The sequence below is a fragment of the Carcharhinus amblyrhynchos genome, chromosome 20 (assembly GCF_965287045.1).
Source record: "Carcharhinus amblyrhynchos chromosome 20, sCarAmb.v2.hapA, whole genome shotgun sequence".
In the NCBI taxonomy this organism is placed as follows: domain Eukaryota; kingdom Metazoa; phylum Chordata; class Chondrichthyes; order Carcharhiniformes; family Carcharhinidae; genus Carcharhinus; species Carcharhinus amblyrhynchos.
Window position 1 is genome coordinate 14,893,655 of NC_137343.1, and position 22,478 is coordinate 14,916,132.

At 44.8% G+C, this 22,478-nt stretch overlaps 1 protein-coding gene across 2 annotated transcripts; it reads left to right on the top strand.

The window, feature by feature from the left end:
- Positions 1-4,315: 4,315 nt before the first annotated feature.
- Positions 4,316-21,985, top strand: tmem119b (transmembrane protein 119b). Of its 2 annotated transcripts, none has more exons than XM_080208675.1 (2): positions 4,316-4,654; positions 19,598-21,985. In XM_080208675.1, exon 2 carries the CDS (start codon positions 19,617-19,619, stop codon positions 20,712-20,714), a length of 1,098 nt encoding a protein of 365 aa, XP_080064801.1. In that variant the 5' UTR covers positions 4,316-4,654; positions 19,598-19,616; the 3' UTR covers positions 20,715-21,985. The 2 variants fall into 2 exon arrangements, with proteins under 2 accessions (XP_080064801.1, XP_080064802.1); XM_080208676.1 differs by lacking the exon at positions 4,316-4,654 and adding an exon at positions 17,400-17,490.
- Positions 21,986-22,478: the final 493 nt, after the last annotated feature.

Below are 22,478 nucleotides of genomic sequence, written 5' to 3' on the forward strand. Positions count from 1 at the left end.
GCCAGTCCTGGAGCATGTGACACAGTGACTACTTACCTCACTGGGCTATTCCACAGAACATAATCAATAACCAATTGGAATGGTGGATTGTGTGCTGGTACAGTAAGCTTCTCATTTTTTAGAATCAGAGAACCCCTACAGTACAGAAGGAGGTCATCTGGCCCATTGAGCCTGCACCAACAACAATCCCACTCAGGCTCTATCCTTGTAACTGCATGTATTTACCCTCTTAGTCCGCCTGACACTAAGGGACAATTTAGCATGGCCAGTCAACCTAACCCACACATCTTTGGGCTGTTGGAGGAAACTGGAGCACCCGGAGGGAATCCACGCAGACAGGAGGAGAATGTGCAGACTCCGCACAGACAGTCACTCAAGGCTAGAATTGAACCCGGGTCCCTGTCGCTGTGAGGCAGCAGTGCTAACCACTGTGCCACCACAAGCTCCTGAAACAAGAATTTTCTGTTTCCCTATTCTTTGTAAAAGTAACTGCTAGACTGATAATATTGTGCATCATTTTTTAAAATAATCTGATTATTCAATCAGAAGCAATTAATTAAAAATGTCATAAAGTGGAGATTCAATGACAGTTGAGATGTGAATGTTGGTGACCCAGTATCATTATCAAGAGGAGATAATAGAAACATAGAAAAACTACAGCACAAACAGGCCCTTCCGCCCACAAGTTCTGCCGAACATGTCCCTACCTGCTAGGCATACCTATAACCCTCCATCTTACTAAGTTCCATGTACTTATCCAAAAGTCTCTTAAAAGATCCTATCGAATCCGCCTCCACCACCACCACCAGCAGCTGATTCCACGCAGCCACCACCCTCTGAGTGAAAAACCTACCTCTGACATCTCCTCTGTACCAACTCCCCAGCACCCTAAACGTGTGTTCTCTTGCGGCAACCATTTCAGCCCTGGGAAAAAGCCTCTGAGAATCCACTCGATCAATACCTCTCATCATCTTATACACCTCTATCAGGTCACCCCTCATCCTTCATCTCTCCAAGGAGAAGATATGATAAATGACTGGGCAATTCTTAGGAGCTGTTTCCACTCTGCCAATGGTAACGATTCCAAAGTCTGGCAGAAACTCCATGAGTTACATAAGAACATAATAAGAACATAAGAACATAAGAAATAGGAGCAGGAGTAGGCCATCTAGCCCTTCGAGCCTGCCCCGCCATTCAATAAGATCATGGCTGATCTGTTGTAGCTCAGTTCCACTTTCCCGCCCTCTCCCCATAACCCTTAATCCCCTCTCTTATCAAGAACCCATCAACCCGCTTCTTAAAAATATTTAGCGAGGCAGCCTCCACCACCTCAACGGGCAGAGAATTCCAGAGATTCACCACCCTTTGAGTGAAGAAGTTCCTCCTCAACTCCGTTCTAAACCGCCTCCCCTTTATCTTGAGGCTGTGCCCCCTAGTCCTACTGTCTTTTTTGAGCGGGAAGAGTCTCTCCACCTCTATCCTATCCATCCCATTCATCATCTTATACGTCTCAATGAGATCTCCCCTCATTCTTCTAAACTCTAACGAGTACAAGCCTAGTTTATTCAGCCTCTCCTCATAGCTCAATCCCCTCAACTCCGGTATCAGCCTAGTAAACCTCCTCTGCACTCCCTCCAGGGCCAAAATATCCTTGCGCAGGTGCGGCGCCCAAAACTGCACACAGTACTCCAGCTGCGGCCTCACCAATGCCCTATACAGCTGCAGCAAGACCTCCCTACTTTTATATTCAATCCCCCTCGCTATGAAGGCCAGCATCCCATTTGCCTTCCTGACCACCTGCTGCACCTGCAAGCTGGGTTTTTGCGACTCATGCACAAGGACCCCGAGGTCCCTCTGCACCGTCGCCTGCTGCAGTTTTTCGCCACGTAAGTAATAGTCCTTCCTACCATTCTTCCTACCAAAGTGGACCACCTCACACTTGCCAACATTAAATTCCATTTGCCATTTCCTGGCCCATTCGCCCAGCCTATCTAGATCCTTCTGCAGACTCTCCACACCCTCCGCACAATTTGCCTTTCCCCCAATCTTGGTGTCATCAGCAAATTTCGACACCCTGCACTCGGTTCCCTCCTCCAGATCATCTATATAAATGGTAAATAGCTGAGGCCCCAGCACCGACCCCTGGGGCACCCCACTAGTCACCAACCGCCAATCCGAATAGCACCCATTGACCCCCACTCTCTGCCTCCTATTTGACAACCAATCCTCTATCCACGCTAACACCCTACCCCCAACTCCATGTCTCCTGACCTTCTGCAATAACCTCTTGTGAGGTACCTTGTCAAACGCCTTCTGAAAATCCAGAAAGACCACATCCACCGGCTCTCCTCTATCCACTGCCCTAGACACATCCTCATAGAACTCCAGTAAATTTGTCAGACACGACTTCCCTTTAATGAAACCGTGTTGCTTGCTCCAAAGAATTCCTCAGCCAAGGTTTCCTTCACTCTGATGCTGTGCCTTAGCTTCAAATTTGGCAGAGGGACGGCAATACAGCTCTCCCACTGCCCACACCAACCAACTTTACACCTTCTTATTGTCAATTTATGAGGTGCCATCCCTCTTCCTTCTGTTTTTAGTGCACAGCCTAAAGTATTCAAATAAATTCATTATCCTATTTAAAATTCAAATAACATAGCAGGCAAGAAATTGATACAAATGCATTTAAAAGTAAAATAGAAATAGCAGGTGTAAGAACTTATCTTTCAAATACAAGTCAGTTTGTGATGAATTAGGACCAATTTTATGCCCTAAGTGTGCACTCATTAAGATCTAGCCTGCGAGACTAATGCTGCTTAAACTCTTGTTATACAGGATGCCAACAGCTGATGGAGAGAAGACATCTTCATTTGATTTGTATGAGCAGGAGATGAACCCAAGGTTAATGTTGTAAGCCAGTCCTTTAAGAACATGCCTATTTTAAAACATCACTTCTTGCATTTAATGGTTGTCAAACTAGTCTTTGGAAATAGAGCAGAGAGTAATCCTTGCTGTAGCCAGGGCAGCATTAAGCAGTTGTTCACAACTGACTTCCATACTCTTTGGTTAATGAGTGGAAAACTGAGAAATAATCCCTCGTAACATCTTCCCAGTGACCATTTAACAAAGGCACAGACGGCAGCTGCTCTATCCAGCGGGCCATAAAGAGCAGGACACACTCCAGGGCCACGTGGACAATACTGGGGAATGGATCACACAGTATTGCTCTAAAGAAAGCTGACATGGACTCGATGGGACAAATGGTCCCCTTCTGTAATGCACAATCCCAGCTTTGATTGCTGCTTTTTGCTGATTCAACTGAACTCAGCCAAACCAGCGTTAAGTAACTGTCCACAATTGGCTTCTGTATTCTGAGATTGGCAAGTGGAAAAATGAGTCACAGAACCTCTTAACCAATCCCCAGTGACCAATGGACATCTTGGGAGAACAGGATCTGGCTTGGATGTGATATGGCCTCTGTTGAATGCTCCATTAATCCTCTTTCTTTAGGTTCACCAGGAGAACACCAACTTGAGGAGATGCCAAAGAATAGCAGGCATCCATCCAACATTCCCCCCGCCCGCAGGAAAAGGAGAAAAAATAACTTACACACACGGCACCTTTCATGACTTCATTACATCCTAAAGCAGTCAATAAAGTACTTGTAAAATGTGGTCATTGCAATGTAGGGCATGTGGCAGTCATGGCAAGCTACCACAAACAGCATTGTGATGCTCCTAGCTGGATCAATGTTGTACAGGGCACTCAGGATAACATCTGTGCTCCTTTGAAAGAGTGCTAACGGATCTCTTATGCCCTCCTGAGATGGGGCCTCGGTTTTTTTTATTGTTTCATCTGAATGATGGCACCTCCAATAGTGCGGGGTTCCTTTGGTACTACACTGGCGTGCCAGCCTAGGGTTCACGTTCAAATTTCTGGAACAGCTTTTTCCAGTGAGGGAGGGTGTGGGGGTATTCCACCCTCACAAGTAACACTCCATCACTCAAAATACCAACACATACAACAAATACGTACAACACACTCCATTACTCAAAATACCAAGTTATTTTTCTCTCTCCCCTTTTGTTTATAGAACACTGAGACACAGTTTCTGTTTTCTGGAGGGCATGTTAAAAGAAAAACATTGACAGCAGACGTTGTTTCAGTTCATCCACTTCTTTCTTTTCTTAGTAACCAACGATTCACTGAATCTTCCGTTCGCTTGAAACACACACGCACGCATACAGCCCCTTCTCTCTCTCTCTCACACACACACATAGTAACTGCCTCCGAGAGCATTCAGTAAGGGATCTGCTCTCTGCACAGCTCACAAGCGTCTGGCAGGAAGTCTGCTGTTGATGAGTACTGCATCCCTGCAGCGCTCTCCCCACATTAAACTCCAAGCTAATGAAAACAAGCTGGTGAGGAGGAGAGAGGCAGAGAGAAAGTGAGGAGACCCCACAAGCCTAATTCCGAACCCATGGCTTGAGGGAATTCATCGCAAGAAGAAAAACTTTTGCACAGAACGGCAAAGAACTTTTTAAATATCGCCCCCCCCAACTTTGTTTCTTTATTTCCAAGAGCTTTTTTTTTTCCTGCACTCAAAAGCCACACACTTGAGAAGACGTTTATTTTATTTCAAAAGGTCAACGGGGTAAGTCGAAGTTTTTTTGTCTGAATTTCTTTGAGCTGCGGCACAAAGATTTTTCTTCCACACACCGATGTCCTGAAGTTGCAGCTGCAACAAGTATCTTTGTAAGCCATGTGATGTAGATTACTGTGAAGGTAGTCTGAGTTTCAGCTTCCAGTGCAAGGGGAAAAATTCCTATTATTTATGTAAAAGTTTGCCTCTCTCCTTTTCCTGACCCCTCTCTCCATCCCTCCCCACCCCCACTCCCCCTCTCCCCCTCTCCATTTCCAAGTCTACTTTCCTACTTATTTAAGAAGGTGTAGGATTCGTTGGCTATATGTTACAGGGGGAAGATCATTCTTCTTCGTTTAGCAACTCAGAAGTAGAGCCCCCTGACAGCCCAAACCAAAGAAATCTTCAACCATTGTTCTCCACTGAAATACCCCCCCCCCCCCACCCCACTGTTATTACTTTTCAACCTAAAATATGTACTGTGGAATCATAATTGTAAAGAGGGGTTCACTCTGAGTCAGTAAAACAAAATGATAAGAAATCTGAAATGAAATTGCTGGAAGTGCGTTCAGCACAAGGAAAAAAATGTAGTTTTTTTAGTTTTTTTGTCTCGTTTGCTTGGCTCTACAACGCTTCCTTTCCTCCACATATCCATCCAATTACTGCAGAATATTCTTCACTCTCACTTTCTTCATCAATGCCTTTTCTCTTTGTTCAAATATTCCTGTCTTTCGTTTCCCCCCACCCCCCTTCACTCTTTTTGCTTTGTTACACTCATCTCATATTTCGCTTCTGGCAACTCGGTCTGATATGCTCCTTATGGTCTCCTTCCCTCTACCTCTCATTTCTGCCCGTTGCGTCTTGAATTTCTCCTTCCTCTTCTCCGACACCAGGTCTCTCCTGCTTGTGTATTCTGGTCTTACTCTGACTCTATCTGTAGGGATAAACATCCCTAGCACAACTGAGGCAAGGCGGTAGATATTAGCAGACCATTCAATTTCTGGGAGCGCTGTAACCTGCCAACTGCATGAACAATATTGTGAAATTGGTGAGTGGGGCACCTCAGAAATATATTACCATCTTAGCTACTCCATGGCACTGTATCTCAGCTCATGGCCAACAACTCGACTCAAAGTCATAATAATAAGGGCCTTCACAGACTATCTTACAGAAACAATTGTTTGACGCAAGCTCAAGTAGAAGGAGATTCAGTGGACAGTGCTGGGTCTACCTTGAACCAAGGTCTCTCCTGTAGGGCAGTAACTTGATGTTTTGTTTAACCGTTTCAGGGCTGATTGGTGGGATTGAGTTTTTTTTAAGTTAATTTATTAGTGTCACAAATAGGCTTACATTAATACTGCAGTGAAGTTATTGTGAAAATCCCCTAGTCGCCACACTCTGCGCTTGTTCGGATACACTGAGGGAGAATTTAGCATGGCCAATGCACCCAACCAGCACATCTTTCGGACTGTGGGAGGAAACCAAAGCACTTGGAGAAAACCCACACGGACACGGGACGACTCCACACAGACAGGGACCCAAGCCAAGAATGGAACCCAGCTCCCTGGAGCTGTGAGGCAGTAGTGCTAACTGAGTTTTAGGATTAAATCACTTCTGAGTCAAACTTCAAAGGAAACAGTGGAGTAGTGGTAATAATGCTGAACTAGTAATCCAGTGGTTTAGACTAATGCTCTGAGGGAGGTGGGTTCAAACCCCACCGTGGCAGCTGGTGGAATTAAAATTCAACTATTAGCTATTAGCATTTGAAATGTGAAACTAGTCTAAGTGACGGTGACCATGAAGCAATAGAAAACAATCTGGTTAACCAGTCTTGTTTTGGGAAGGAAATATTCTACCCTTGCATTGCCCAGCCGACGTGTGACTCTGGATCCACAGCACAGTGGTTAGCACTGCTTGCCTCACTCAGGTTTGATTTTCAGCTTGGGTCACTGTCTGTGGAGTTGGCACATTCTCCCCATATCTGTGTGGGTTTCCTCCAGGTGCTCCAGTTCCCCCCCACAGTGCTGTTTAGGTGCAGTGACCATTCTAAATTCTCCCTCGGTGTACCCGAACAGGCACCGAAGTGTGGCAACACAGTAACTTGTATGCAGTATTAATGTAAACCTACTTGCAAGACTCAGAAATTGCCCTCTGGAGTGGTCTAGCAAGCCACTCAATTCAAGGGCAAAGAAAGATGGGCAATAAATGCTGGCCTTGCCAACGATACCCACTTGCCTGAAAAAATAAATTTTAAAAAATGCAAATACTTTCATATAGTTGTTCAGCTGGAAATGCAAAGGGATTTTTTTGTCCCCCCAATTTTCAAAGAGTTTTGTTTTCTTGGTTGTCTTTCCATCCCACACTGCCTCCTCATTGAGGGAGGTCTGGAGTTAATTACCAGGAGGAGCTGGTGACTCCCTCGCTAAATTTTATTCCTTCCTGCCAATTTGCATTGGGCGGTGCTGTGAAGTTGGTGAGTGGGATCCTGAAGAATAACGTTGCACTTCATTCAGTGGTGCCAGACATTCCACTGGCCCATTTAATTGTTGCAAGATCCTGCACTTTCCTGATATTGCCATTAGTAGATTGTTGATTCTCAGTCTGTTGGCCGGAGGGGCATGGAGGTTGGGGTGGAAGCAGCCCACTCTGAGGTTACAAATTGGTTGATGCGATTGTAACCTCAACTCCACATTCCTGCCTAGCTCTGATAAACTTTCACCACGCCCCTTGTTAATTAAGAATTTAGCTGGCTCGACCTTAAAAATTTTGAAGACTCCTTTTGCGGGAGAGTTCCAAAGTCTCATGACCCTCTGAGAGAAAAACATCCCCTTGTCTCTGTCTTAAATCAATCAATAGATTGTCCCATGAGAGGAGCCATACTCTCTACATTTCCCTGCTAAATGGTGTCTTCTCCATAAAGTACTGACAGCACTCTCAACAATGTACAATTCACTGCTGCTGCGACTATCCTCCAGCTGCTCTCCATTCCCTCTGATTTTCATGGCCGTCTCCTCTCTAAACCCCTAGACATATTTCCCTCACATTCAACATGATATAGTTTGCCTCAACTCAGGCAGTGAACAGCAGCTCCTGACTCCAATGCTCTGCCTTTCACACGTAAAATCCCTACAGTACAGTAAGAGGCTTTTCAGTGTATTGAGTCTGCATCTACACAATTTTGGACACCCAAGGGGCAATTTACTATGGCCAAACCATCTAATTTACACATCTTTAGACTGTGGGAGGTAACCGGAGCACCTGGAGGAAATCCACGCAGTCACAGGGGGAACGTGCATGGGATTACAAGGATAGGGTGGTGGAGAGGGCCTGGGTAAGATACTCTATCAGAGAGTCAGTGCAGGTGCGATGGGCCAAATCTGGGATCCCTGTAGGGATTCTGTGATCCCAGAACAATATTTGGAAGCTATGTGTTGAATCTTGGGTACACTTCCACATCCTATAAGCCTGTGACAAGATTCCTTGCCGCACTGCTCATCAAAGCTTAAAAAGAATGTCCTTGCTTAATGTTGGGACCCTTTCCTCCCACTTCTATTCAAGTCTTATTGGGATCAATTTTTTTGATCAGAACCCATAGTCAACTTGATCAATCTCCAGATGATATTGAGGAATAGCCTAAAAGACTATTGGTGAGTGAAAACTTGTTGGTTTGGAGGAAAGATCAAGGAAGTGGAACTAACTGAATAGATCTTACAAAGAGCCAGCACAAACACAGTGGGCCAAATAACCTCCTTTTGCAGTAAGGTTCAATGAATCCATTCATCAGTTACTGTTATAAAATCACTTGATTCTTTCCTTATGCTTTAATTAAGTCCTCCTGTTCCAAATTTAACCTCTCTGATGGGCTGATGGATAAATTTAAAGAGATGTACCTGTCTAAAGTAAGTGACATATCTGAGAATGATGTGGAGATGCCACATTGGGGTGGACACAGTAAGAAGTCTCACAGCATCAGGTTAAAGTCCAACAGGTTTATCTGGAATCACAAGCTTTCGGAGCACTGCTCCTTTAGGTGAGTAAAGGAGCAACGCTCTGAAAGCTCATGATACCAGATAAACCTGTTGAACTTTAACCTGGTGTTGAGACTTCTTACTATACCTGAGAACACCTTCTTCCTTTGGGAAAAAGATACAGAAGTCTGAGGTCATGTACCAACCGACTCAAGAACAGCTTCTTCCCTGCAACTGTCAGACTTTTGAATGGACTTACCTTGCACTAAGCTGATCTTTCTCTACACCCTAGCTATGACTATAACACCACATTCTCCGCTCTCTCATTTCCTTCTCTATGAATGGTATGCATTGTCTGTATAGCGCGCAAGAAACAATACTTTTCACTATGTTAATACATGTGACAATAATAAATCGAATCAAGTAAAATCATTGTTTTTTTACAAAGGCAATTACAAATGCTGTTAATATTTGAATGTATATTTCAGCCTTTGCACAATTATTGGGATAATAAAAATACACGTCAAAACTTCATGACTGCACCAAAAATGTAGAGCTAGATTACTAAGACTGTGGTTAACTGATGGAGCAACACTCTAATCTTTGGTAAAATGGTTCAGTACAAAGCAGTGGGGGGGAGGCCTGCCCTGCTGTTCACTCATGGACACTTTGCACTACTGGGTTGCCAATCTACTCAACAAATTGTACTATCAGTCGAGTCGATTGTTTAAAAAAAATGTCAAAATTGCAAGTTAATTTGCTTAAAATAAATCTCACATCTTGTTTCCCTTGAGCTAGTTTCAGATTCTCGTTAAGTGATGATATGTCTTTGTACTCTGCTGCTTTTATTCTTAGCATATCCTTTAGAAGTAGGAAACCAAGAAGAGCCATGTTGGACTCTTGTGAATTACTGAACAAAACCTTTACTTCAGCCTGTGAAATATTTGTGTCCCGCAGCAGTCAATTCCCTGCAGAACCACCTTGATACAATCTCTCTCCTATTCCTAGTCACTGTTCCCCTCCCATTTCTAGGTACTCCTGTTTTTTTTAAAGTTCCTTCTTCTATGCACGAGTCAAACAATTGTTCTTTACAATTTGGTTGTGTATTTTTAGCCTTCATCAATAGTTATTTTCAGCTTGTGCAGGTGCTATCCATCTCAAATGTCACTTCTCTCCCAAAAGTCACTAGAACGAGAGGGGAATTGAACACAAAAGCAGGGAGGTTATGCTTCAGTTGTACAAGGCATTGTTGAGGCCACATTCGGAGTACTGTGTACAGTACTGTAAGAAGTCTTACAACACCAGGTTAAAGTCCAACAGGTTTATTTGGAATCATGAGCTTTCAGAGCGCTGCTCCGAAAGCTCGTGATTCCAAATGAAATTGGTCATTCCTTAACCTGGTGTTGTCAGACTTCTTACTGTGCCCACCCCAGTCCAATGCTGGCATCTCCACATCGTGTGTACAGTATTGGTCACCTTATTTAGGGAAGGTGTAAATGAATTGGAAGCAGTTCAGAGAAGGATTACCAGACTAATACCTGGAATGGATGGGTTGTCATGTTCGACAGGTTAGGTTTGTATCTGCTGGAGTTCAGAAGAGTAAGAAGTGGCTTGATTGAAATGTGTAAGATCCTGAAGGGTCTTGACAAGGTGGATGTAGGGAGGATGTTTCCCTTTGTTATAGTTTAAAAACAAGGGCTCTTGCATTCAAAACGGAGACAAGGTGCTATATTTTTTCTAATCAGAGGGTCATGAGTCTTTGGAACTATCTTCCTGACAAGGTGGTGGAAGCAGAGTCTTTAAATATTTTTAAGGCAGAGATGAATAGATTCTTTGTAAGCAAGGGGTAGGTAGGGGGCTAGATTTGAGGATACTGTTTTTATTAAATGGCGGATCAGGCTGGAGAGGCTGAATGGTGTACCCATGCTCCTAGTTTGTATCTAAGTTCGTAATTTCCTTCTATTCTTTTCCTGGGTCTTTTGTCGCCATTTATTTTTCATTAATATTTCCTCTCATTTTATACTTCTATTCCCTCACAAATTTCCTCTCTCTTTCATTTCTTCTGCTATTCCCTCACATTTTTCATTTATATAGGCTTCCTCTATGATCATTACTTGCTCTCTCACTCCCCATCCATCTTTAATACATTCCTCTCCCTGCCTCTTACTAATATTCAACGACAACCCCCACTTCATCTTTTGCTCTCTCTTTTATTTGTAATTACCATTATCCTCACCCCCCCCTCCTTTCTTGCTGACTTTCTCTCTATTTTTCTCTCGCATTCACTGGCTTCTCATTTGCTTTCTCCTATTCTTTGTCTCACTTCCTCTCACTCTCTCACACACTCACTATTTCAGCTTTTTTTTCTTTCTGTTTTCCTTCTAGCTCTCGCTTTTTCCTCTCTGTGAAGTGCTGTCTCGTTCATTTCTCCTTTCTTTCCTACCGCTCTCATTTTTGTCCTTCCAACTCTCTTAACTCCCTGTTCTTAACTGTTGCCTTCTTACCCTTAAGTTCAGCTCTCTTCGCAGCTACCTTTGCTTCATTTTCCCCCTCTCCTTCCTGTTCTGCCAATAAGTGAGTAGAAACCAACACGGACTCAAAAGCTAAAATAAAGGCATTCCTGTGTGGCCATAGAACCACAGCTTCTCACTGGGTTGCTGAGCTGGCCTCCCTATAATGTTTGGAGCCTGCGTTAACTCTCCAGATTTATAGCAACATGATGACAGTTTCTGTTAGACTCATCAGGCCTCTGACCTGAAATTTCTTCCTTTCTAGAATGTGGATTTTTTTACCATTCCCAGTGCTTCAAGGACCATTGACAATCTAGTATTTGCATTTTACTATATTACATTTCTGGCCTTTGTCTGATCATTAGTTTTGTGTTTTTAATTTTCTCGTGTTTAGCCAAAATAAAAAACCACAACTAGCCTAAAAACCAAATTGAGCTCAAAAAAAAACCTTCACGTTTGAAGAAACATCACATATGCTGTGGTTTCCTCTGCAGCATTGTCCAAGAATGTGAGACATCTCACTTCATCCAAAATCTAACGTAATCTTGGGGGGGCTGACTTCCTGCAATTATTTTCAATATTTTTCTTCTGTTTCTGTCCTGAAGATGATGCTGACATGCTAGACCTGGTTCTGTGGTCAGCAGATACCCCTTGGTCTTGTACCCAAGTGGCCATTCAGCAGGTGAAGCATCACAGTGCATGTTGGCAGGCCAGTCAAACATGGAGACAACTCTGAGCCCCACCCTCATCCACTTATTCAAGATGCTCTTTCTTAGGGTAGAAGAGCCAAGTACTAGGGGACATAGGTTTAAGGTGCATGGGAAAAAGTTTAAAGGAGATGTGCAAGTGTTTTATACAGGGAGGGTGGTGAATGTCTGGAACACGCTGCCTGGGGAGGTGCTGGGAGCAGGTATGATAGTGGCATTTAATGGGTAACTAGATGAATACATGAATAGGATGGGAATGGAAGGATACGGACTCCGTAAGTGCATATAGTTTTAGTTTAGGCAGGTATCATGATCAGTGCAGGCTTGGAGGGCCGAAGGGCCTATTCCTGTGCTATAATGTCCTTTGGCGGAAGCCAGACAGCAGATTCTGGAACCCGATCTGGAAAATAATAACTCTGGGGCAATGCCACCAGGTGGGTTATGGTGGCCTAGTGGTTATGTTGCTGGACTAATAATCAGAGACCTGGACTAATGGTCCAGTGGTAAGAATTCAAATCCCACTGCTGTAGCTGTGAACTCAGCATCTGGAATAAAAGGCCAGCATCAGTGAAATTACCAAACTGTCAGAAAAACCCATCTGGTCCATTAATATGCTTTAGGGAAGGAAATCTGCCACTTTTACATGGTTTGGCCCACATATGACTTCAGACCGACAGTAATGGGGTTGACTCCCAACTCTCCTGTGGAATAGCCTACGAAGCCTATAAGGTAGCTCGCCATCATCTTAAGGAACAAACCCTGGCCTTGTCCACAATACCAACGACGAATGATTGAATAAAATAGTCACTGGGGTACCAAGATATAGAAACCAGGAAGGCCAGACCATTGCCAGGCTGAGTTTACTGATAAGTTGGTGTCTTCGTGCAGTGTTAGAAATTTTCATCTTTGGTGAAAATCCACACTGATTGCTGTCCAGTAACCTCTGCTGAGAATCATAGAATCCTACATTGAAGAAGGAGACCAGTTGGCCCATCAAGCCTGCACCAACAACAATTCCACCCAGGCCCTATCCCCGTAACCCCTTCTAATGCCCCGGTACTAAGGGGCAATTTAGCACGGCCAATCAACCTAACCTGCACATCTTTGGACTGTGGGAGAAACTGGAGGAAACCCACGCAGACACAGGGAGAATGTGCAAACTCCACACAGGCAGTCACCCAAGGCCAAAATCGAACCTGAGTCCCTGGGCTGTGAAGCAGCAGTGCTAACCACTGTGCTGCCCGAGAAGGACACTTGACCACATACGTACAATGGTCAAACAGTCTGCTGACACTCAGCAACTATGGTTGCTCTGTGGGACTCTCACTGAAACTTTGGAGGGACCCAAACATACTGTATTCTTATCTCTGGCTGGGGAGATCCAAATAGGCCTTGTTAGGGCTGAAACCTCTATCTGCCCATTATCAAGCCAGCCAGGTAAAAGGAGGTGGGCTGAAGACAGAGATTTCACACACTGGGAGTTAGTGCTTCCATGGGGCAACACTGGAGGCCACTGCTCCAAGCAAAATGATGACCATTTGCACTAGACAAGAGGATGTGGGATCCACCAAGAGAATCCTGAAAAGGGAAATACTTCTGAAACACCTTTGGTGTCCTTACACAGGTGATTGAAGGTAGAGAATGAGGAAGGGAAGGGATGGCAGAGATAGCATTGTCTGGGAACCTCACAGATACCTGCGTAGGTATGTGGAAAGCAGACATTGAGGTGATACATGGGCCCACTAGAAATGAAGTGGCCTCTCACAGTTACATAATTTAGTGGCATTAGCAGTGCAGAGCAACGCTGGCATTGTGGTGTGCAGATTCATTGCACCGCAAAGTCATGACTGAAGTACATCACATCCTTGAGGCTGAAAAACTGAGCTGGTAAGAGCAGAGAATCTAAACATAACATCTATGCCCAGATAAGTGGTTGTGAGTTGCAAGACTCTAAGACATTTAAAGGACTTAGATGCAGAATATGTGGCAATAAAACAGGTCCAGAGATCATGTTAACATTTAAACCTGGGGAATTCAGTTGTAGTCACTTGCAGGTTTTTGGTTTTTAAGATTTGTTCTGCAATGGCAACCAATGTAGTTTTCCTGTTCCCTTTCCTGACTGCAGTACCTCATACTGGGCTCCAGCAAATTTCAGAACGGCTTGGCCAATGGCTATGTTTCATGAATACAAGCAAGTGAATGCTGGCAGTTGTTGGGCCCCAATGAATATCCCCACCCAGCCTGATCCTATACTGACCCCACATCCACACACAGTTGGTGATCCAGAGTGTTAACCTTGGACAATGTTTTCCCTCGCTAACCAAGGTGTGAAGAGGGTGTAACTGGATGAGATTAGCTCATTGAGCACAGAGCCAGGATTGGATTGACACTTCCTGCTTAGTGTGACCTGCGATGCATTTGGGATCACAGTTATAAACCAATTATTTATAAAAGTGTCAGGACATCCGATTGGATGGAATTCTTCCAGATTTGAACATGAAAACCCTTAGCTTTCTCACACAGCTTGGCAGATGTGAACATTTTTAAATATTGGGATTTTCGGTCTACACTTTTTTTTATTCATTCATGGGCGTCGCTGGCTGGGCCAGCATTTATTGAGAGACAGACACATTGCTGTGGCTCTCAAGTCACATGTAGGCCAGACCAAGTAAAGGTGGCAGATTTCCTTCCCTAAAGGTTTTATGGTCAGCGGTAAACCTTCAATTCCAGATTTTTATTGAATTCAGATTTCACCACCTGCCATGGTGGGATTCGAACCTGGGTTGCAAGAGCATTACCCTGGGTCTCTGGATTACTCGTCCAGTGACAATACCACTACGCCACTGTAGGCAGTGTTTAATTTAGACAAGTGCAATGTTATGCACGTAGACAGGTTTGTGTAAAGTTCACAAACATTTTACAGGAAGTGAAGGAAGAAAAAAGGTGTGTAATTTTCTCAAAGTAGCAAAGTGTCAAGTTCTGACTGAAAACTGCCTCGTTTCTCCTCAGAAGCAGCCAGATTTTATCTCCAGATCTTCTGACGTTTGTTCAAAAAAAAGTGCAAAGAGAGAGCTGTTGCATGCTGTTAATATTGACGGGCCTAAACATACCAATAAGGCTGGCTCCACAGAAATCAGTGCACCATTTTTAAAAGGTGCCCCAATCTCAAAGTTAAGAGAAATCGAGACCCCTCCCCATCCACCCTCACCAACAATCTTCCCCTCCCCGCCCAAATCCATCTTTGTTGCCGATTTCCAACCTTCCCCCCCATCCATCCCTGCCAAAAATTCTCCTCCATTCTTGTCCAGCCCATGCTCCCTTCTCCTTGGCTTTGCCCCTGGCTCCACTCCTTGGCAGTGTCAACCAGGCACTGCCCAGCCATGTCCCTGACCATCCAGGGGCTACATTGGCCTCCATGCCCCTGGTGTGACCATCTCAGCTACTGCATAGCAGCTTGCTTCCTGCCAACATGACATCATGTCTGCAGGGACAGAAAGTCTGATGTTTCCAGAAAATATGTTCTTAAATATATTTAAATTAATGATCAGGTTTCTGCCTTTCTGGGGGTAGGGAAAATCTCATTCTGAGATCTCCCCAGTCCAAATCCAATTATGGCCCTCTCACAGGAGTTAATGACGAGAACGGGATTTGTGCCTCCACGTTCAGCAGGCCTGGAAAATCCCAGCCAAGATCTTGGTGTCGCTGTCTATGGCTCTCTGAAGGTTTATGGCCAGTGTTGTGAAGCTGTCACTAAAGTAAAGAGCAAACTGGGCTGCATTCAGAGGACTGTCCTTTTACCTTTGTATAAGACCTTAGTCAGGTCTCACTGAGAATCCTGTCATTGGTTTTATTCCCCTTGTTTAGTAGGTGATATTGGAACTTTGAAAAAGGCTCAGTGGAGAGCTATTGGGATTTATTCCTAGTTTCAAGCATCTTAACCACCAAGGAAGGCTTGAAGCATCGCTTATTTTATACAAGGAGCAATTTGATTGTGGTCCATAAAACAATCAACGGATTTAGAACAAACAAAGAACAAAGAACAACCCAGCACGGGAAACAGGCCCTTCGGCCCAACAAGCCCGCGCCGCCGCATCACCCTACACCTATTCTACCCTGCGTATCCACAAATAGAACCCCTGACTTAGCCAGATTCAGAATAGTGTCAATTTGGTAAAACCAATCAGCCTAAGAGCACATCTTTGGGGTGTGGGAGGAAACCGGAGCGCCTGGAGGAAACCCACGCAACCACAGGGAGAATGCACAAACTCCCACAGACACAGGCCCAAATCCATGTATCTGCACAGCTAGTGCATAGCAGTGCAACCGAGCTGTTGCGGCGCCCATCTACCAGTCCAGGATCAAGCGCACACACCGACACGAAGTACTAGGCCACTCCCGGAACCTCCAGGAGCAGCCCACGCACGACCCACCGTGTGCATGCCCCTCGTTTGACAACGAGGTGGACCTCCACCTGCGGAGTGAAAAGACAAAAACGTTAATCACAAGCCTGCCTTTCCGGTGTCTCCCGAGGTTCTAACCCTTATTCAATAACCCCTACCATAACCCTCCATCCTCGTTTCACTCATGTGCCTATCTAACTGAACCTTAAACGAGTCCAACGTTCCCGCCTCCACCACCCCACTCGGTAGCGCGTTCCATACCCCCACTACTCTCTGCGTAAAGAACCTTCCTCTCATATCCAAATTATACCTCTCCCCCCTCACCCTTAAATCATGTCCTCTTGTATTCGTAACCAATCTAGGGAGCAGTCTCTCACTATTGACCCTGTCTATTCCCTTCAGTATCTTATTTAATTCACACTGACAAATTATTACAAATGGCTGGTTAGGGAGGACCAAAGCTCATGTATAAAAGTTGCACATGGGTAATGGCAGATCAGGCAATTGGTGATTCTATTTCCAGAGAGTTGCAGATTTGAGGCACTGATTCTATTCAAAAGGGTTCTTGGCTGAAGCAAAGATCATGTCATGCAGAAGGTAGGTGCCAATAAGTGACAGAAGCCATGATTAATGTTCTCTCCCAGACAGGTTTTTATTACCTCTGGGAGATTTGAGAGCAATTTTTCCAGATTTTACCCATGATAGGTAGGGAGTTTCTGAATTGTGATGCCTTTGTCAAACAGGCTACGTATCTGAGTTGGTCCCCTCCCAATGCTTTTTTTGTGTGTGGCCTAATCGTTCGACTATGCAGTACTTCTTAAGTTGTGGCATGCTCATACTCACAGGATGGAATCGTGTCCTCCCCCATGGTGAGTTTGGTGACGGGGAGGACAGAGTACAGAGAACTGATTGGCCTGCAGTGCTTGGCATGCCAGGCACCCATCCTTGATTTCCTGCTGCTGATCTGTTAAGTGCCCGAGTGGCACAAGATACTATGGGCCTTCACTCAGAGAGGTGATGTGGGCATCTCTTCAGTCAGTGGGTGAGACAAAGGGCAATGCCAAAGGAACTTTGCATCTAGCCTGTGTTATGCCTCCATTAGAGGGAACTTTATATGAAACATGGTTAAAGTTATAATTTATTATTGTCACATGTATTGTATTGTTCTGTGCTAGAGTGCACAAGGGAGAAGGAAAGGAGAGGACGCAGAATGTAATGTTACAATCATAGCTAAGGTGAAGAGAAAGATCAACTTTATATAAGGTAGGACCATTCAAAAGTCTGATGGCAGTGGGGAAGGAGCTGTTCATGAGTCGGCTGGTATGTGACCTCAGGATTCTGTATCTTTTTCCCAACAGAATAAGGTGGAAGAATGTATGTCCGGGGTGTGTGGGGTCCTTGATTATGCTGGCTGCTTTTCCTGAGGCAGCAGGAAGTGTAGACAGAGCCAATGTTGGGGGGCTGGTTTGTGTGGCGATAGAGTAGGAACTGCAGGGGCAGCTGAGAGACAATGCGGGTCTACAATATTCAGAATGCTGGACAATGCCATTCACCAAGCGAATCATTGCAGGATTTGGAGATCTCAAAACTGGCTCCATCAGTTATACTGTGCCATGTGTGACTTGTATAGTAACAAGATTTCATTCTGCACTATCTCATATTGTAACTTGTAGCTCATTTTATACCTTACTACACATCACGTTTCTGTAACATTGTACCTCGTGGCTCAATCCATGTCAGTAATACTGTGCCGGTAACTGAATTGAGTGATATAATTATCTTACCTTTGGTTTAAATTTAAACACAGATTTGGTTCCCCTTTCCTGACCAGCAGAAGTTGCTCATGAACGCTCGTGCATCACTGTGGCCCCAGCTCTCCACTTCCAAACTTATGCATCTTGCATTCTCTGCTTGCTTTTGTTTCATCAAGGCTGTTGCTATTTCTTTCACTTCCTGCTCACACGCCAATGGTTTTAAATATTGGGAGAGATGTAAAACAGGCTGTGACTTGCGATCACCCCTTTGACATTTCACTCGCACAGTCTAAATCTACTGCAAACTTAGTGTCTATACATGCACAATTCAAATACAGGTCACTGGAGAGTAATCACAGCCAGGAACTTATTTCATTGATTTTTATTTTTCCTTCTCTAACCCAGAGCTGCAGAATTTCTAATTCCCAGGACAGAATCTTACCAATAACCTGGCGGTGCCAACCTGTGCCAGGGGCCAGTGCCAGCGTAGACCCTAATGGGAGTTTCATGCATGGGCAAAAGGGGGGGGGCCTCATTTATTTGTGGTGGTGAGTGGCAGAAGATGCTGGGTATGTCGGTGATGGTTTGGGTGGGGAGTGGGGATTTGATGCTGGCAATTTTAAGGGGGTGAGGTTGCCATCTTTGACTGTTTGGGGGGTGCAGGGGGAATGGTGGCTCTGAACACCAGAGAGGAGGGATACCGGCTCTGGTTACCAGGGGGTGGGGGGCTGGGGTGGGGGCGGTGCTGGCTCTGATCACTGGGGAGTGGGGGTGGGATGCCAGCTCTGATCAGCAGTGGGTGGGGAATGCCGGCTCTGATCACTGGGAAGTGGGGGTGGGATGCCGACTCTAATCACCTGGGGGCTGGGGGCATGGGGGGGATGCTGGCTCTGATCACCAGGGCAATTGAGGGGGAGTGGAGGGGTGGGGGCAACACCCACTCTGATCACTGGGAGCAGGGAGGTGCTGACTCTGATCACCAGGGGTTGGGGCTGGGGGTGATGCCAGCTCTGAGCACCAGAGGGGGATGGGTGGGGCAGTGTGCGGGGATGTCAGCTCTGATTACCAGGGAGATGGGGCAAAACACTGGCTCCAGTCAATGGGGGTTGGGGACGGGGTGCGCGGAAATCAGCTCTGATCACCAGAGCAATGGAGAGGGGGGTGCCGGCTCTGATCACCGGGATAGGTCGCGGGGGGACAATACTGGCTCTGATCACCGGCGGAGAGGGGCGTTCTGAGACCTCATTGATGGGGTCGGGCAGAAGTTACTTCTTGCATTGACAAGAGCGTCCTTTAAACAAGGCACCCTGATCTCAGTGCAGTTGGTTTTAACGGCATGTGTGGGTCCTGCTCTTCCATATGACTGTGTGAAACTCACCCATGACGTAAGATCCAGAGAGAGTTCCAGCTTGGTTCACTGGCAAGAAACTTGCCAGTTTTCAATCAGAGCCTGTCACTTTGCCACTTCCCGGTAAGATTCCACCCCTCATTATCCTGCCTCAAATCTGGAACCTCGCTGATCTCTGTAGTTTATGAGTGCTCCTTCCCATAGTATTTGAACAGTACTTTCTTTGTAAATTCTAATCTGTTGTTTTGTTCTTTCTTGATTTAAATAGATTTCTGAGCTAACTGTGGATGATAACAATGGCTGTGTTGCTGGCGATATGGTTGCTTGTACTGACAAGTGTATGCCCAAGTGCAACAAACCCCATCAGCAGCAGCACCACAACATTTGGATCTACAGCTTCAAATTCAGCAGAATCCTCTGGAGCTCTTGACACTGAAAGCAGTGCTACAACTGATGTGTCGTTTACAAGTACCGAGATTTCAACAGTTATCAGCAGCGCCAACTCTATTTTCTCAAGTGAGGCCCCGGTTACCACTTCAGCACCTATCCTCATTGGAGCTGCTATCATGAACTTCATTCAGCAGCACCTGAGCTTAATCATCATTGGTGGGGTTCTTCTGATCTTACTGATTGTCATAGTGTGTACGGTAGTACTGGTAAAGCAAAACTACAAGGCTTCAGCCTACTACCCATCTTCATACCCCAAGAAGAAGTATGTGGATGAGCAAGACAAAGGTGGATCTGCCAAGACGTTTAACGAAATTCCCGAGAAAGTCAACGATGAGACCAAGGAAGATGGGGGAAGCTCTTCTAAGCAACTGGAAGAAGACATACTCAATGCCAGCCACAACCTCAAAAAGAAGACACCATCCAAAGGAGAGGCTGATGTAGCTGAAAAGGGAGAATGCTCTCAGAGTGCAGACAAGGAGGGAGGGAGTGTCACAGTACCAGGAGCAAAAGAAAGCGAAGGCCAAACATTGAGCACAGTAGAAAACAAGACCGAGAAAGCACCTGAAACAGACTGCAAAGAGGATGGAAGTGATAAATTGCCCAAGGAGAATGAGCAAAAGGGAGGAGGAGAAGAAGAGGGAAAACAAAATAAGGAAAATGATGAAGAGGAGGGCAAGTCTAAGGGGACAAAGAAGAAATTGGAAAGTGGAGAAGACCCAAGCACCAACTCCAATCAACAGCCTGCGAGCGACATGGGCAGCAAGTCCCCCATTGCAGATGCAGCGGAAACAAAGGGCAGTTCAGAGGGCCAGAAGCCAAAGGAGCTTAATGAAGCATCCAATGTTGCTGAGGCCAGTGTAGACCTCAGCAACCTAGAGAAAATCCCATTGATCCCGAATCCCAATGGTGTGCCCGATGATGACAGAGATATTTAAGCAATCAAAGGATGAAGCAGCGTTAGATCAAAATGGGATGTAAAGAGAGGATTATTTAAATGTTGACTATCTGGAGTGTTTGCTCAGCTTGCAACAAAACTAAATTTTCAATCAGATGCTTTTGAAAAAAATTCTCAACATTTCTGCACAGAAGATATATAGAAGGAAGATCACCAAAAACTGCAAGAATTTTGAACAGTTAAGGAAAAGTTTTAAAAATGAAGTTTTATAATTTCTCAATGCAGCATTGAAACATTAACCTAGGCCAATGAGTATGATTTTGATTCCTATGACAATGGGGGAATAGTTCTTTAAATGGGATAACCACAAGGAGATTCCACTACCCAGGAATGCTTGAAGTTGCTCTTTGGGCAAGTTTCACCACTCTGAAGGATTGCAGATACAGTCCTCAGGCAATCATTCGAATTTAAACCATGTGTCCAACCAGATAACTCCAAATCAGAACCTCAGCCAACTGATTTGCTGATTTTTAGACTTGGAACTTTTCGGTTGTGTTGCTACTTTCAATCCCTTCTCATTGCAACTAAATTCTGGCCATCGAGCTGGATATTTGAAAGTCACATATTTCGAGGAAAAGATTTTGAGTCCACACTTTTGAGCCTAGCTGAGGACAGAATACTACGCAGCTCAAATACATGGGTCGATTAACTGATGGCAAGCATTCCTGCACACTGGGGTGTAGTAATTAAACTTTTTCTTCATTCTGTGTAAAGATACTAACAAGCCAACTTAAAGCAATGTGTACTCACAAAATGCAACCTAATTAAAAGACCACCCAAAGGATCCATATATATTGTGACCAAAGTAAAAACTTTTTGTTGATGAAGAATTGCTGGATGTTTTAAACACTTGCATTTTCTCATCAAATCGGCAGCAACCAAAAGTAATCATCTGAGAAAAGAATTTCCATTTCAAATGTAGCGATGTACCTCCCTTCCTAAATGCTTATTAAGGTTTCATGAACAGATAAACATAAACTTTTTTTAAGAATTGTCACAGGTTGTTCAGGCAGGATCTGAACACAATTAACCGCGTAGCAGTTTAACAGAGGCAAAGCTCCTTGAAGGAAATCTAAAGTTTATCAAACTAAACTGCAATATCCAATCAGGAAGCTTATGAGCACAGATTTGAGGTGAACTTTCCTTTGCTTTTAATTTTAGTGAAACTAGGCACACTTTTTTTGTGAGAAAAGCTTTAGAATCTAATAAACTCCAAAACGTTACTTTCCTTGCATGTTCCTGATGTACAGAGCTCCATAGAACATAGAACATTACAGCGCAGAACAGGCCCTTCGGCCCACGATGTTGCGCTGACCAGTTACAAAAACAATGACCCACTAGCCTATACCAATCCCTTTTCGTCCATAAACCTATCCATAGATCTCTTAAACGCCCCCAAACTAGGCGCATTTACAACTGCAGCAGGCAGGGCATTCCAATCCCTCACCACCCGCTGAGTAAAGAACCTACCCCTGACATCCGTCCTGTAGCTACCCCCCCTTAATTTAAAGCCTCCTCCAGGAGGAAGGCAGAGTGTAACCAGCTACAGAGTCAATTCATGCCAGTGTGTTTTGGGGGGGGGAGGGTAAGGAGGCTGGATTTAACCCCAAAACCACTTGCTGACTGCGTGGGGTACTGCATTTACTCAACATGGTGCAATCATGACAAATTGCCCATGACAACAATTCAGTTTATTAAATTGAGGAAATCCATTTTTAATTCAGTTTATCACAGGTTATTTTCC